Source organism: Juglans microcarpa x Juglans regia, chromosome 5S, assembly GCF_004785595.1.
Source record: "Juglans microcarpa x Juglans regia isolate MS1-56 chromosome 5S, Jm3101_v1.0, whole genome shotgun sequence".
Classification (NCBI taxonomy): domain Eukaryota; kingdom Viridiplantae; phylum Streptophyta; class Magnoliopsida; order Fagales; family Juglandaceae; genus Juglans; species Juglans microcarpa x Juglans regia.
In genome coordinates, this window is record NC_054603.1 from 25,413,501 (window position 1) to 25,430,662 (window position 17,162).

The 17,162-nt window shown below is 36.4% G+C and overlaps 1 protein-coding gene across 1 annotated transcript; it reads left to right on the forward strand.

Moving 5' to 3' along the window:
* The first annotated feature begins 8,552 nt into the window (after positions 1-8,552).
* LOC121266767 (TSL-kinase interacting protein 1-like) lies at positions 8,553-15,520 on the forward strand. Its single transcript, XM_041170578.1, is given in 16 exon segments — positions 8,553-8,576; positions 8,710-8,842; positions 10,138-10,372; positions 10,480-10,562; positions 10,649-10,696; positions 10,794-10,903; positions 11,162-11,246; positions 11,348-11,627; positions 12,045-12,155; positions 12,269-12,420; positions 12,529-12,767; positions 12,857-13,199; positions 14,125-14,544; positions 14,639-14,764; positions 14,987-15,137; positions 15,140-15,520. Coding segments are annotated over 14 exon segments (2,433 nt in total). The 5' UTR covers positions 8,553-8,576; positions 8,710-8,842; positions 10,138-10,245; the 3' UTR covers positions 15,298-15,520.
* Positions 15,521-17,162: the final 1,642 nt, after the last annotated feature.

Sequence of the window (17,162 nt, forward strand, 5' to 3'; positions counted from 1 at the left end):
GGGCCGATTGTTAGGAGCGTTGCTTCTGCCTTGTGCATTCTGAGGGCACTCCCGAATCATGTGTCCTGGTTGACTACATCGGAAACATACTCCTAAACCCACTTGGTATTCTCCATCGTGATTCTTTCTGCACTTCTTACAGGTAGTAGGTGGGGCTGACATAATGCTTTTACCCTTGTTGGCTCCTTGTATAATCCTCATTTTGGCATTATTCCCTCCTGCAGAGAAAGAAGAAGTTTTTTTCGCTCTAGGTTAATCTGGGCGGCCATACTTCATTATTTCACTTTTGTTATCGCTGCCACATGAACCAATTCCTGCAAAATTGTTGATGCAAAACCTAGCTGCGTAATCGCGAATCCGAGGTCGCAGTCTTCCTTGAAACTTCTTAGCTTGCATATTTTCGGTGGCAATCAGATGTAGAGCAAACCTTCCCAACTCTATGAATTTCGCAACATATTGTTCGACTATGAGATTGCATTATACCAAAGTGGCAAACTCTTGAGCCTTTTGGGTCTTCATTGATTCAAGGAAGAATTGATTGTCAAATTCCTATTTGAACCTATCCCAAGTCAAACCAGCGATATTGCCCAATTCCTTTATTAGCAGTTGTCTTTTGGTATCCCACCAGATATCGGCTTCTCCTTGTAGCAGATGCCCTATATATTGTACTTTCTACTCTTCCGTACAACTGCTGATCTCAAAGGTCCTGTCGAGATCTAGTAGCCACTTGTTGGCTTTCATGGATCCTTTGATTCCCATGAAACTAGGGTATCTATATATTAGAAATTTCTCATACCAGCAATCTTGGCACTCCTGCCTTTCAACCTGCGGGCGTGGCTGCTGTTGGTTTTGCCTCAGGATTATCTCTTGTTACTACTTCATGGTTTCCCTCATCTGGCGAATTGCGTTCGCCAAATCGCTACATCCATCCAAACAGCGGTCCTGATCCTGATAAGCATTGGACCTTTCAGGGTTTATTTCTCTTCTTTCTTTCACGTGCCATTCTACTTCAATCTTCAAATCCTATGAGGCACGTGTATCAAATCCAGTTCCTGCTACAAGATTCAAGCCTATCCAATCTAAAGGTTAAAACCTATACTCTGGCATATCACTCCTAAGGACATGTGGGTTTATTCAGAGATGTAATTGCTCTGATACCACCCTGTGATGCCCCAACCTTTGCTTGGGATGGAACAGAGACTTAAAGTGTCGGGACATTTAACACAAGGTTTCATAACCCCATTCATGAAAGTTAATATGCAATGAATCCTATAAATGCATTTAGCAATACACAATAATCGTAACGAAATAAGGGTGACTAAATAAAACTTATGTCAAAATAAACTAAAACATCCCAATATCAAAGTTCAAATCTAAGGTAGCACAATCTTAGTACAATTATTCTTGATAATAAGTCTCCATGACTTAATCAATTGCTTCATGCGTTTTAATGTACGAAGGGTTAGAGCTATAAACATCAAAATGTGGTCTAATCTTTTGTCAAGATTTGTCTCCTCTTCAATTAGACGGATCCATTGGTCCATCTGGTCCGTCCTCGTCGAGTCCTGACACAACTTCTATCATTCAGGGGTGAGATTTACTTGAAATCTCAGTAAGTAAGACAACCAATATGCACAAAGATAAATTATACATGATGAATGATAAATATGAAATGCGTGTGATGCAGAAAAATCAGTATATGTTTTCCATCTAGATTCCTCAACATTTTCAGAAAAACTGAGACACATTTTCTTATAGTGAACATTTTTCAATTCAACTGCCAAAAACATAAAATTTCATCATAACGTTTCATCATTTATAGCAAGTCACATTTAATTATAATATTAACGTCATAACGTATGGTATCGTCACAGTTTTCCATATGCACGGTGAGTACCTTCTGGTGACCGTAGTACAACTCATGTTGAAACTATGTTATCTGCGGACTCATTCTCAATGCATTGGTAACATAACATGTAAACCCACCAGCCTTAGGTGTCATAACATTTGACTTCACTCCGACATTCTTTAAAAAGAACACATTCAAAACCCGTTGATTGTTCATAGTTAACATAGGGGTTACCACTCCATTTTTACTTACTCCAGAGTGGACAGAGGAGTTCCACTAGAATAATCACTCATTCCTAGTCTTTGGGTTTGTGACAAAAATTATTTTCTTGCTATGTTTGAAAAATGTAGTTCATAACATGTGCATATGTAACAAGTTTTCATGTGATAATGACATTTATGTACAATATGCTAAAAATTATGAAAATGTCACATGTCATGCAGGCAGGTAGTCATGTACTCAATGAATCATATAACATGATGTTTCGTACTTAAAATGAAAATTAGAACATGAATGTGGCATTTATCAATAAATTATAAATAACTTATCAATGTGTAAGTTATAGACCAACTTACAAACTACCTGAGTTTTGAAAAAATCGTAGTGGTTATAATCAAAATTGTACTAAGTTAGGATTTGAACTACTAAGAAAGATATTCATAATCATAAGGGTTCAATAACTGATATTTACAAAAATACCATTAAACTTTTAGAAATCGCCACTAAGCCCTAATTTTTTATTATTTGCAAATAAGCCCCAAATTTAACTAAACTTAACAAACCCCATATTTTTCATATTCTAAAACCGTCTATGCCCTTATAATTGTAAAATTCAAAGTACAACTATGCTAAACCCATTCAACCCGTGGCATGAAATTCCCTAGGGTCTAGATGTGTTTTCAACTATTCCACCTCTATAGATGCATGTGTACTCAAATTTATCAAGTGCCAATAGAAATTATAACCTTAGGGATAAATTAAAACTTAGTCTAAGGTCATAATAGTTCATCCCAACATTAAAACATGGCTCAAGTGTAACGCCCCGTATTTCAGTGTATTTTTACTGAAGGATTATTTTTGATTGTTCAAAAATTTATCCTCTTATTTTAAAATTGGTTGGATTTTTAGTAAGTTTATTTCTATGATTTTATTTGGTGAAAATTATTTTTTTGTGCTTTCCAAATATTTATTTATTATTATGCATTTAAATTGCTTTTAATATTTAAATTAATTACCGTGGGATTTAATTATTTCAATTTGACTTTACCATTACGTTTAAATTATTTTATTTAACTTGTGGTTTTAAAATCGTCTCCGTTGGATCTTTTTTGTGACCCAAGTTATGAGGATTGGACCTCATTTCTTTTCCCTCCTTTTTTCTTTCCTTCCTTTTTCTTTTCTTTCTTTTCTTTTTTTTTTCCTCATTTCCTCTCCTCTCCCGCGCGACCTCTCTCTCTCCTCTCCTCCGCCCGTTTCCTTCGTCTCCTCCCAGCGCCGCCGTCGCGCCGCCGTGCGCGACACCGCCCAGCCGACCAGCTTCCCCTCCCTCCGGCGACCTCACCTCCCAAACCTCAGCCCCTACCTCGCCGCCGGTAGCCCACACGCCCCCACGAAGCCGCGGGCCACCTTCACGCCAGCGCCGCCGTGAGCCGGCGGTGGCCCTCACCGCCCAGCCCATTAGCTTCCCCAGCCGCCGGCGACCTCACCCCACCAATCTCACCTCCATCCGTGCCGCCGTTAACCACCAGTAGCTCTTCGAAGCCGCGGCACTCCTTCCGCCGTAGCGCCGCCGTCGCACCACCATTGGCCACCATCTTCCTACCACTTCATCCCCGACCTCTTGGCAACCCATTGGACCCAACCCCACCTCCGATCCGTCACCGGTGAAGCTCCACCAACTACATTTCCGATTTGGGCATTTTGGTCTTCTACCGCCCATTCCGCCGCCACCCACGGCAAACCACCACCACCATTGGCTTCACCGACCTCCCTAGGCCCTACCCTATCAATCTTGGGTCTTCGTTTGTCCTCGTTGAAAAGTGGGTATCTGTGACCCACGGCCACAGTGTATTTTACACTGTGGTGTTGCTCAGAAATCACCGCTTGCAACTTCGAGATCCTCCGGAAATTATTATATTGCACAGTAAGTATTTTCCTTAAAGAACTTTCGTGATTTAAATATATTTTTGCACTAACGCATATTATCTGTGAATTGGGTTGTTTTGCCGGACTGAGTCCGAGGAGTTTCGGGGGTTGGATGGATTGTGGACGGAGTTGTGTTTGTTTGCATTGTGAATTGTGGTTGTTGGTTATGACTTGTTCACGTACATCGCATATTGCATGCATGATCATGTTTGTAAAGAAAACTGGGTTTTCGTGTATTGCATACATGTTTATGTATTTATTGGATTTGGATTTTCATGTGAGTAAAAGTAAAGAGACTGTAGGGATGGTGGTAAGCAGGGATGGTGGTTGTGTCCCGCCTGTGATTCCCGCCTACAGTGCTCTGTTAAGTATTTATTGTGTGTAAAGGAACTGTAGGGATGGTGGTAAGCAGGGATGGTGGTAGAGTCCCGCCTGTGATTCCCGCCTACGGTGCACGCGTTAGGGATGGTGGTAAGCAGGGATGGTGGTTGTGTCCCGCCTGTGATTCCCGCCTACGGTGCACGCGGTAGGGATGGTGGTAAGCAGGGACGGTGGTAGAGTCCCGCCTGCGATTCCCGCCTACAGTGTCCGATAATTGGATTGTTTGTGTGAATCATTTTATGGGAAAATGTGTTACGGACATTTTGGGCCAAAATGGGATTTTTGGCGTGTGTTGGAATAATCATTTTTCTGGGAAAAAATGGTATTTTATGGCTAACTGTATTTTGCTATATTGTTGGTTGCATTAATGTATTTTTATCCCGAGAGTTGTTTGGTTTATACTTACCTGTGGTACCATTTTATGGTATCGCAGATTTTGATGCAGACGATGATGACGAGCCTTAGCTTGGCTCCGTTGGAGGAGTGATCTGGGATTGCTCCTGTTTAGTGAGTTATGTGTTTTTATCAGTTTATGTATTCACCTTTTGTATTATATTTGGGATGACTGTATAATTTTTTTTAAAGATAAATTGTTTTAAATATTTGTATTTAAATTCTGGTACTTAGTTGACTATCCGCTGCGTTATTATATTTGTACACTGTTGCATGTACACACACTGGCACTTCGTTGGGATGTGTGACCGTGTTGTCACCATCCTGGCGTCTCGATCCCTGTGTATTTATATAAGAGGGATTGGGGGCGCCACATCAAGTCCTTAATCACTAATAAGCTAACCCTTAAGCATGCATGATATCTCTTAGTCTTTTTCATCAAGAAAAGTTTTAAAAACTGAAATCAAATCATGCATTTCCTTTCTTATCCCAATCACAAGATTTTCTAAATGTTCATTTTTCAAGCCTAGGTAAAAATAAGTCAAAACTTCATAAATTAAGCATAAATTAATCAAAACCGTGCATGCTTAGATGATCAACACAAGTTATAATTAAGGCTTATTATGGCATGCTTTCAACCTCAAATTTAAACCTTCAAAAATCATTCTAAGATATTTATGAATCATATAAAATCACGCCTATACAAAAAATCTTGGCTTCACCCCTCATTTGTACATGACCTTGGATGTTTGACGCATGATCTGACTCACAAACACCTAATTATATTATAGTTTGTATGTGTAGGAAGGCCTCCAATTCTCCAAAGGGCATTGAGGAGCTTGCCTCCAAAGTTCTCTTCCATTCAAAAGTTATCTTCCTCCTAATTAGCTCAATCAAGACCATTTAAATATTAAGAATATCTCAAAATATATATATATATATATATATATAAAATAATAAAATAATTTATAAATAATAGTGAAATAGTACAAGAATAATAATAAAATAATAATAAATAGTAATGAGAATATAAATAATTTTGTTCCCAAATGTAGCCTAAATCTCCAACATACTTTTCACTTTTTTTATTTAAATTAATATACGACCAAAGTGCTGCTAGCGAGGGGCTGAAGTACATAATAATAAAGAGTAATGATGCATGTACAATATCTTTTACAATTCTATTTTAAACGGAGGCCATTATATAAAAGTTAAAATTCCAATAAAGAATTTATAGTATCTTTTATAAAGTGACACTTCATATTAATCAGTTATAAAATAAATTATAAAATGGCATCTAATTAATTTTGTACGAAAAATCCTATTATTACTATTATTTTTAATGGTACATTTTTTTTATGGTACATATTTCATTTTTCACCTTAAATTATTCCCATTTTCTCAAATTATATTCAAAAACTTCAAATTTATTTATCTTTTTCTCCTACCTAAGGTGTCGTTTGGATAATGAGTTGAGATGAAAGTTAAATAAAATATTGTTAGAATATTATTTTTTAATAGTATTATTGTTTTAGAAATTAAAAAAGTTAAACTATTTATTATATTTTATTTAAAAATTTTAAAAAAATTATAATATTAAGATGAGATGAAACGATTTTACTATCTAAACGGAATCAAAATCGAGCCATCATGAAACGTGACAACTAATATCCACCCCTTAATTGCGAGTGCGCTTCTAAAAATAAATGAAAATCTTAATTTTCGAGTATACAATTGTCCTTATCAATCAAAGTGTTCCCAAAAAATGAAAAAAATCAAAGCATAATAATAAAATAAAATAAAATTAAAAAAAAAAAAAAAAAAAAAAAAAAAAAAAAGGCAGCGTCAACGATCACTTTAAAAAGGTCATAGAATTTCCATTTCTTTTTAGAAGCTTATAGTAACTTTTATCAACAACGAACACTTTTAAAAATCTTGTGCTCAAAAAAGATTATTCTCTTCTTTTCGTACCCCTTTTTTTTCTTTTTTCAATGAGTAATGCCTACCACTGTCCACGTTTCCAGCTTTTCAAGAGTGGAATAAAAAATATGATTATGTCTTGTGACTTTTGAGTTTAATAACGTTGTCCTTATCAGCCTTTTTTTTTTTTTTTTTCTTTTTCTAAGAATTTAACTTTTTTATTTTTCATTTATCATAAAAATAAAAACATAATTACACCACGAATATCATAGAAAAATCGCCGGCCCTCTGTACAAAATGGTGATAATGGTGATATAATTGTGTTTTTGTTTCTCTATATTTAAAAAAAAATTATCATTTTAACTTTATTTTCAAATCTGTTAATATTATTTTTTGTCTAATTTAACTTTTAAATTGGAATTTTAGTTTTTGTTTGCATAAATTCTTTTAATATTTTTATTTCCAAAACACTATATTTAAAAGAGAAATTATAGTTGCAGTCGTGAGTACGCAAACACCTCACAATCACTTTAAAAAAAATGAATAAATACGAGATCCACATGAAAAAGAATTATTTTTTTAATAGTAAAGCTCACTCTTTTTTAAAATAACTATACGATACTTACGCACTCTACGACTGTATGTAGTATTACTCTAATACTATTTAGGTTTTCTGTTTCAACTTACAACAAATGAATAAGAAATAAATAAAAAGTAGATGCATTCATTAAAACACTAGTTTTTCTTCTAACATAAATTCGATTTCTAATTATTTGTTTTTCTTTCTGATATCTCCTTTTCTTATTTTCATAATTATTTTAATTTAAATTTTGCATTGTTGACCTTAACATGCGCTCGTTTGGATACAGAAATTATCCCATCTCACCCTATTTCATCTCATTATTATAATTTTATCAAATTTTTATATAAAATATAATAAATAATTAAACTTTTCAAATCTCAAAATAATAATAATATTAAAACATAATATTCTAATAATATTTTATTTAATTCATCTAAAACTATCTTATCTCATCTCACTATCCAAACAAGTTCATCGCATGGCCCTTAGGCCTCTCGTGGTTTCACATTATCTATATAATTCTTATTTCATACACCACCACATTACAATCAAGAATTTTATTAATTATTCACATATTTTTTTCTTTTGAGTTTTTACTATATTTTTTAAAATCTAAATTAGCTACTGAATTATTATTGTTTTTCTTGACAATGTTTATTGCGATAATTCTAAACGCATTCATTTCCTCCCGCACAAATTATATAATTATCGATTTGGGACTTTATAATAAAATTAATTTTTAATAATCGATTTCATTATTTGTAAAGAAAGTGCAAGAAATTTATATCCTCAAACCATATCTAGCATTATTTATTTTCAATTTGAATTCTACACGACAATAATTTTCATTAACTCTTTTATTTTTGTTTTAAAACAAGATAATCGTTATATTTGCATTAAAATTCCCATATTCTACCACTAAAAAATTCTCACCAATTTTTTTTTTTTATTAATGATTAAGAAAATATTTTTTTAATAAGTTTATGTTTTTTATTTTTATTTTTTTAAATATTTAAGGATTGATAAGATTCTCCTCAGTGGCCTAATCCTCATAAATATATAAACAAAATAAAAAATTATTCTCATCAGCTACTATTTATCATTCCACACCTCACACCTTATGAAAAATATCTTCATATTTTATGAAAAATACTCTTATATCTTATGAAAAAATTATAAATATAAAATATGTAATATGAACAGTTGTTGATATGCAGCAAAATTTAAACAAAATTATAGGTAAATGCATTTAAAATGCTTAGGGATTTTATGTGCCACTTTCCTCTTTTCCCTTACTGTTGAAAGGTTAGCAAAAACATAAGGATTATATGGGCTTTTTTTTTTTTTTTTTTTTTTTTTTTTTTTTTTTTTTTTTTTAAGGAATTAACTAATAAAGCTACCATTTTACTTATTGTTTTATTTTATTTTGGTCCCGAAGTGAAATTCGTTCTACCTGTAAATGTAGACGTCTGTCGGAAGATTCTCTCCGGTTTCCATTGCTTTTATTTGATACCTGAAGCTCGCGCGTCTGGTTCTAGGGTTTCTTGGGTCCTTCGGATTTTCTATCTCAGGTATTTTCAATACAACGATTTTTAGATTCGTTTTTATTTCTTTTCAAGTAGTCGACAGCTCGTATTGAAGTCAACTATATAATTCGAAACCCTGTAATTTTCTTGACCGCTGAGAAAATTGTGGAGAAGATTGAGGAAATGATGTTTTCTTTTTACTTTCTTGTTGATGTTATCGTCTCTGATTAAAACGATTCATGCTAACTTAGCTATGCGGTTGTATCAGGCATATATGAGTTAAACATTTTTATTTGGATCTGATATAAGGAATTATTTACGGGTCATAATCATAATGTGTTTTAGTTTCCAATATTATCTCGGTTACCCAACGGAGTTAAGGTTATTGACTTTTGTTTGGTCATTGATGGTTTCAAGCTTCATTACCTGATCGACTTCGTTATTTTTATGTTTGGGTTTTGTTGGTTGAAAGGAATGATAATTATGTTTTGTTACCATGACTAGGATTGTGTGAGTGTGAAATTGCGTTCCTTTTATGAAAATTCTTTTATGAAACTTCAAATTCTTGCTGGTCTCTTTTGATGGTTTATTTGGAACAGTTGAATTCACATGTTTGGAGATGGAAGTAATACACCTTTATTCATCTGAACAATTAATTATTTTCTTTAGATGCAACGAATGATAATGTTGTTAATTACATTGGGGGATACCTAGGAGCGAACTGTCTGCACTATACTCCGTAGAATGAGTTTGTTGTTTGTAATGGTTGTGATAAAGTTTGAAGATTAGATAGTTCGTATTTTGGCCCTTCAGACAGCAATTAGGAATCAATCTTGTTTTTAATATTTATCTTGCAGCTGGTATTGTTAACAGCGGAGTGGTGAATTGGCATTTGTAGTTGTTATTAATGTGTTAACTTTTATGTCATCGTCAGTTTAGACTTCTTTCTGCCCTCGAGACTCCTTCGATTTCTTTTACAATACTTCACTTACTTTTGAACCAATTTGCACCATGATTGCTTTCTTTGAATATGATTTGGTTATTCTGGTAGTTGAACTGGTCAGATCATGTGTTTGATATCTATATGTTACATTTATGCATTTTGAAATTTCATGTAATTTCTTGCTCCCATTTAATTGTGAGATTCTTATTTGTCCCCTTTATTTTATCATGTGAGGAGAGGAATTGGGTCTTTCAGGGTGTGAATGCCCTTCCTTTGTTGCGTGTGAACATTTATATGTCTGATTGCAATGTTTTGTGTAATTCTAATAATTTTGTTGCTTGCCTTCTCTTAAACTCAATAGTTTTTGGACTCGAAGCTGTACCCTCTCTGCTGCAAGGTTGCTGCATTTGGACTTTAGACAAAGTCGGAGATCGAAAGAAATCATCACTCATGCCTTTTGAAGCTGAAGAGCGTGAGCATATAGTCTTCATGTAATGTCTAAAACATGCAGACCGAGTTACAGGTCTCTTTGGACTCTGAGTCCCACCTTCATCCAGAGAATATTTTGGTTCAGGACAGAGATCCTGATGTGACCCCATCTGCTGCAAATCATGTCACAACAAATTACCCTGGTATGTTAGTTTTTGTATATTATTTACTATGATTGGCACTTTAGAGAATGTGATACCTATGCAGGTAGAAAATCTCAGCTTTAATTGTTGCATAATATCCAATGCAGCAAAAAGACCAACAAGACAATGGGCTGCTTGGACACGTCAAGAGGAGGAAAGTTTCTTCACTGCATTACGACAAGTTGGCAAGGCATGTTGTTGCTCATGTGTATTTTGGCATTGACTTGATTACATTGTCATATTTTCTAACTACACTACATGATGCATTCCTTGCAGAATTTTGAGAAAATCACACACCGTGTTCAAAGTAAAAACAAAGATCAGGTATGTACCATTAGATTTTCTTCTGATCATTCTCATTTCGTGCTTTGAGAGTCTTGGCTGGGTTCTCTTGTTGATAATTTTTTGTTGTAATTTTCAGGTTAGACACTATTACTACCGACTTGTGAGACGAATGAATAAGCTGCTTGGCCCAGGGCTGTGTCTGGATGCCAAGGACTCTAAAGATACTAATGCTGCAATGCTTCGATGGTAATATGAACTACATCCATTACATGCATTGAATGGCTCTTACTGCATCAAATTAATGGGGCTTTCTTTGCTTTACTAGGGTCCTGCAACATCATTTGATTTCTTTATGGTTTTCTTGTCTTGATTTTTGTTTTGGTAATGATAATTACTCTGTAATATGCATAGGTTAAAAACCGTTTTAGTTGTTTTTTCTTAAACTTTTGTCTGGCATGACCAGAGATCTGTATGTATTCTTAAATTGTGAGACTTTTGTTACAGGTGGTCCTTATTGGAAAAGTATAGCTGCAAAGCCTCAAAGCTTCGCTTGAAGCCCCGAAGATTTAAGATATTTATAGAAGCCTTGGTTAGTAAACATTATCAATTTTTCACCCTGGAATGATTTGCTATACATAAAGCCAATAGTTTCTGCATGGGCCCAGCTGACTGACCATCTTTTCCATGAAGGAGCACCAACTCTTGAAAGATCGGAGGAAGAACGTAAAGAAGCGACCTTCCCAGGTGGAGAACTGTCCACTTGCTGCTCCAAGCACTGTTCCAAATCAGAGTAGAGCATCAGGACAAGATGCTTGCATGGTTAAACTTGTTCTTGTGGATAGTCAAAACATTCAAAAATTAGGTTCTGGAAAAACATCCTTGAAGCGCAATATCAATGTAGGTGTTAACCGTACTAACGACAAAGGAGAGACTACTACTATGAAACCTGGAAGGCAACGGCGGAAACCAGGTTATTCCCCCCTCATCCTTTTTCTGGAATGTAATTTTGGAGGTAGAGTTGATGATCTCCTTATTTCTTTTATAACTCTTGATAGTTAGTTGCTTCATAATATTTCAAAGTAGAGATAGCAGCAACATGGAATTTCTTCTGGCAATGACAGCATATGAATACCTTACTGTCCTGTAATTAAGATGTAAATGTGGGGTTTGGTTATCTGTTAGACTGATAAATGTAAATTTCCACTCATAAAAAAATGCAAATTCCCACATTAGTACCGATGCTCCACCCAGTAGCGTTCCTTGCTTTTTATTATTCTTGCTTCTTGTATATTAAAATGTAATTTCCTTCCATAATTTGCACATTCAAAAAGTGCTATAACAAGAAAGGTCTTCATTACTGGATGATTAGTGAGTGTCTTCTCATCAGCTGCATATAAAAAATGGGAAAAGGCTGCGATTGCTGGGGTTTCTTTGGTTGCTGATGCTGCTGAGCATTTGGAACGGACAGCTACTGATAAAGAGGTTGAAAATGACTCAGGTATTCCATGTGGGTGCCTAGTTGTTATTTTCAGTTCTATGGGTACTGAAAGGATATAATTCGAGACACACTAAGGTTATGACACCATGAATTGTTTCCACTATAATTTCCAGGTCAAAAGGATTCCAATCCTGTCAGCAAAGTTCTACCTCCTTTGCCTACTTATTCCCACAATCTTTTTGTTGAGAACAATATTCTCACTTCTATGAAACTCAAGCTCCAGTTGTTTCCAATTGATGATGGTACTAGGAGGGCCCTGGAAATGGTGAGCAAAAAAAAAACAAAAAAGTTGATGTGGTATGAGGCTCTAGAGCCTGAATAGTTTGGTACATCAAATGATCTCATCACGTTTCATGTTTGCATCTGTTGGCAGGATAAGCATAATCCACACCTAGAGCTCACTCTTAGTTCTCGGAAGAAGATATCATCAGTTTTAGAACATCTAAATCGCAAATGGGGAAACTCGAGTGTAGCCTCTGGAGAGCTAATGCTTTTCCCTTATAGTGTTCAAGGGGAAAACCTGATGGATTGTCCGAGGTGGATGCAGGACTCAATTGTTAGTGCCGCAGATGTATATGCAATGCTAGGAAGGCCTCAAGTTTTCCGTTTAAGGTTCTTGCTTATTTCTTTTTCAATTAAATGCAATATCTTGCAGTTTACATCATTGCGTATTATAACTGAATCATAAAATCTCCTTGAAGGTATGGTTGGTTTTCTGATACAGAGCTTGGATCTGCTGTATTGCAACCACCTTCTGCATCCTGCTGCATTCCGGCGGAAAATATCATGAACAACGACAATATAAAGATCACAGATTCACCACCCATCTCTGTGCCATCAACTATTGATCGGACTTTGGTTCTCTACGAGAATCAACCAGCTTCAACAAATCAGAATCATGCTCTACCTCCCAGCTCAAATTATTTGCCCCGTGAGATGGCTCCAAGCAATAAACTTGTTGAGTCCTCTGATCTTGCAGCAAATATATCATGGTGCCGAAAGGAGGCTGGTGATGGAACTATCATGAGACAATTTGAAGATGTGGTAATTTTCCTTCCCCTTTCCCATGCTTATATTCGTCTGTTGAACCCTGCTGCACCGTCAGTTCACAGGTTTGACCATGGAATCGAAACTACTGCACTCATGAGGGCTCCGCCGCTCTGCATAATATGGAAAGTAATTTAGTCTTGTGGCCTTATTTTAAACTTTGAAATATGGTCTAGATACCTTCATGACGATATTAATCCTGCTTCACAAGTTAATTTTCTGAAAAATTGGTTTTCTGCTAAAGCAACAAGTTCGGGCTTTTCTTTTTTGATTACCATGTTTACTTCAGATATTGGATTTTGGTAAGATTTGTTTTTATCCTAACCCATTAGGGATTGAGCTGAAAGTTTTCATCTTAGGGAGGCCATGGTTCGCATATGAAAATAGACATGTTATTAAGGGATGATCAAAGACACAAATATTGTTTGTGGAAAATAATAAAATGATAGAATACAAAACTAAGTTTTGGGAGTCACCATAACTAGTTTTAAGAGTCAGCTTCATGTCTAGTCTCATAAATCATTGTCATGATATTACTACTACTTTCCTGAAGATACCCCTATATAAGTAGTATTCTAGTTCAACATTCTGTTCAACATTCTATTCCTTTTGGAGTCTGAAGACAGACCCTTCCCCCAAAGGGGAGAAAACAAAAGGCAAAGGAAAAAATGATCTGGTGGGCAGTGGTGCTAATTAAGTGGATTTAGACAAATATTTGAAATCCAAATGTATTTGCACTATGGTTACCACTTAAAATATTCATTCTTTGCAAGTAAAAAGAAAATAATGTAACAAAAAATGTTTTGTGGGTAAAGGACAGCAACTATTATTGAAATCGAGAAGTTAATTATGGCTAGTATTTGACATATTTGGACAATGGTAATCACTTAAAGGACAGCACAATTTTCTCTGTATTGTATAGGATGACCTGAAATTTGGCACTGGACCTGCACTGACAGCTGGGGACTGGGCTGATACCCTTACCAACATAAGCATTGGTGATCTACTTTCAGGAATTTCTCATGATATTGATGTTAATTGCATTGACCCACATGTTGCCAAAAGCTCTCAATGCCTTCAGCAGGTTCCATTCAGTTGTGACTCTTTTGATGCTGCTGTTGCTGCTCACATATCTAAGCATCAGGACAAGATGGGATTTCAACCAACTTTGACATCCCATGCATCTTCCATCTGGGATGCTGAAGAAACGTGTGATGCCTTCTCATATAAAAAGAACTCTGTTTTTTGTCGCGTGGATCCAATTTTATCCAGAGTTACTTCTCCAAGGTCCTGCAAGCAGACCACTAGAACGAGCTTGGAGGGTACTGATTGTTTGCTTGAGGTATTATTTGTATAGTCATTCTATGATCAAGCGATCTTCCTGGGAATAGTTGCTGGTAGATTGAAAGTTGTAATATCTAGATATTTTCCTGCAGGAGTCACCTGAAGTGGAGGAACCTGTGGAAAGCCCTGCAGAAGACGCCATCGATGAAACTCAGTCTTGTACACATATTTTAGATACTTCGACAAAGGATTTCAGCACATTAGCAGATATATACTGGGTACGTTCCTTTTATAGAAACTTTTTCTTACTTTAAGCCCTATAACTCATTGGAGCTTACTGTTCACATCCTGAAAGCCACCTCTATAACTACCCTGTTTCAGCATGCTCTCAATACGAAATGAAATAAATTTGTGAATCAGACATATATGAACTGCCATTTTTCATCTTTAGTAGCCTTTTTACAGGTATTTGACTTTATATCATTTCCTCTATATTGCAGCCTGATTCTTTAGGACCACTAGATTTGGATAAACCGTCTTCTAAATACCATAGTGAAGATTTAATTCTGAGCGATAGCCTTGGCGGTTTGAACCGTCTGATAGCCAGCAGTCTGGATGCATTCCAAAATTGCTCATTTTTTGGATTGGACAAGAAGAACCAGCATCAGTAGTTGAGGCTCAAGAAGTTCGTTTCATTTCAAAGTTGGCAGCGGAATTTGAGCTTTTTTTCTGGGGTATACTGAGGATAATCATTTTCAGTCTTCCTGACTTAAGAGTTGCATCTGAAAGGGGGCTGTGCAGGCCGGTATAATCCGGTGTTCTGCATAAAGTATCTCCATTTATAAACTCCTCACTAGTTGTACAAAAGTAGACATGGAATTAACTTCATAGAGCTCTGTATTCCAGCTTGTATCTTTTAGTTCCCTGGCTGTAAATCATGTTTCATAGATGATGCGAGAAACTGTACAATCCCAATAGACAAGTAAAACAGTATCATCTGATCTGACATCCTGATGTTGTTGATACCCTTTTTCTTTTGTCTGACTAATGTACTAAATTAAAATTTTCATAGAAATCTTATGAGGCGGAATGCTCATCTATGCACAGGTATCTCTTGTATGCAAAGGGAATAATGATGGTTATACAAAAATTAATAGTGATAATCATATGATACTAAAAGGGCAAATAATAACGAGCACGACATATCAAATAACAATATTCGATGCGCATTGAATGCTCTATTTTTAGGCCGATAGAGCAGACCTGAATGCTCTATTTTTAGGACGATGCTGAGGTTTTGCATTGATTTCCTCGTAGATTTGTAGGCAATCGTGGTCACAGTCTTAGGCTTGCCGTTAGAGGAATAGATATGGTTGATGGACATGCACCCCCACACAAAGAAGCAAATATGGCTTGCTATCAGAGGTAGAATGAGAGGGGACTCGAAAGATAAGTCGTGAGGCACCAGGCAACGGTCTAGCAACCTTAAGTCCATTCTGCGACTTATACCAACTGAGCCTAGCAAACTATCACCACGAAAGTAATGTGTTTTGTGCGTTGGTGGAGAAATTTCTCTACACACGCAGGAAGAACCAACTTTGCATAGATTTCACCCCGTTAATATTGGCCCATTGGAATTCTCCTCAGTAAGTTGTACAAGGAATCACAACCCAAACTAGGGCTGTACAAGAAACCATAAAACCGGCCGGGACCGACTCAGACCGGCTGCTAGAGCTCGAAACCGGCCGAAACCGGAGTAGAATGGGTCAGCCGGAGGTTGAATTTGGCCAAAACCGATGTCCAGCAGTTTGGTCTCGGTTTGAGCCTGGATCGGACCGCTGAAACGACCGATAGTTAAATGTTTGTTTTTTTTTTAAACTATACATAAAAAAAAAATATAAAGAAAACGGCGTCGTTTGGCTTAAGCACCCAGATTCTTTCTCATTTCTCATTCTTCTTCCTCATTTCTTTCTCACGGCGCACGCAGGGCAAGGCCACCTCCATCGCCATCTCTCATATTTCTCTCTCTCTCTCTCTCAAATCAAACCTCGCATCTCTCTCTCTCTCTCTCTCTCTCATCGTGGCGTTCTTTGTCTCTCACCGCAGCGTTCTCTATCTCTCACCCCTACATCATCGCACGCAGGGCCACCTCTGTCACCACTGAAGACGCTGACGAACTGATAGGAGTTACGCTGAGACAGGTGTCGACAGTTTTCTCCCTCTTCACCGACCGATTTCAATCGAGATTTACACATTTTCACGATTTCGGTTGAGTTTCGGTTTTGTGAAAAAAAAGGACACCAAATAATTCAGTTTTCACCCTTAACCCAAACACAAGAACTGCCAATGCAAGAACCCAAAAACTAATGCGAAATCACAGATGGAGGCCCAACACAGCAATAGAGGCCCAAGAGCCAACATGCAGTAGTGAAGCCCACATGTAGGCCCAAGATAAAATCTCACTTTCTTGAGCTTGGCACAACTCAGAAGACACAAATGCAAGCCAAAGACTACTACCCAAGTCCGCGAGCCAAAAAGGGTAGAAATAGAAATCTAGAGCCATGCCCAAGACCACGATCAAGTTTCTTGAGTCAGGCATAACACAAAAACACGCATGTAGGCCCAAGAGACCACAACTGAAGTACTTGAGCCTATAGAGATCCAAAAACATTAAAA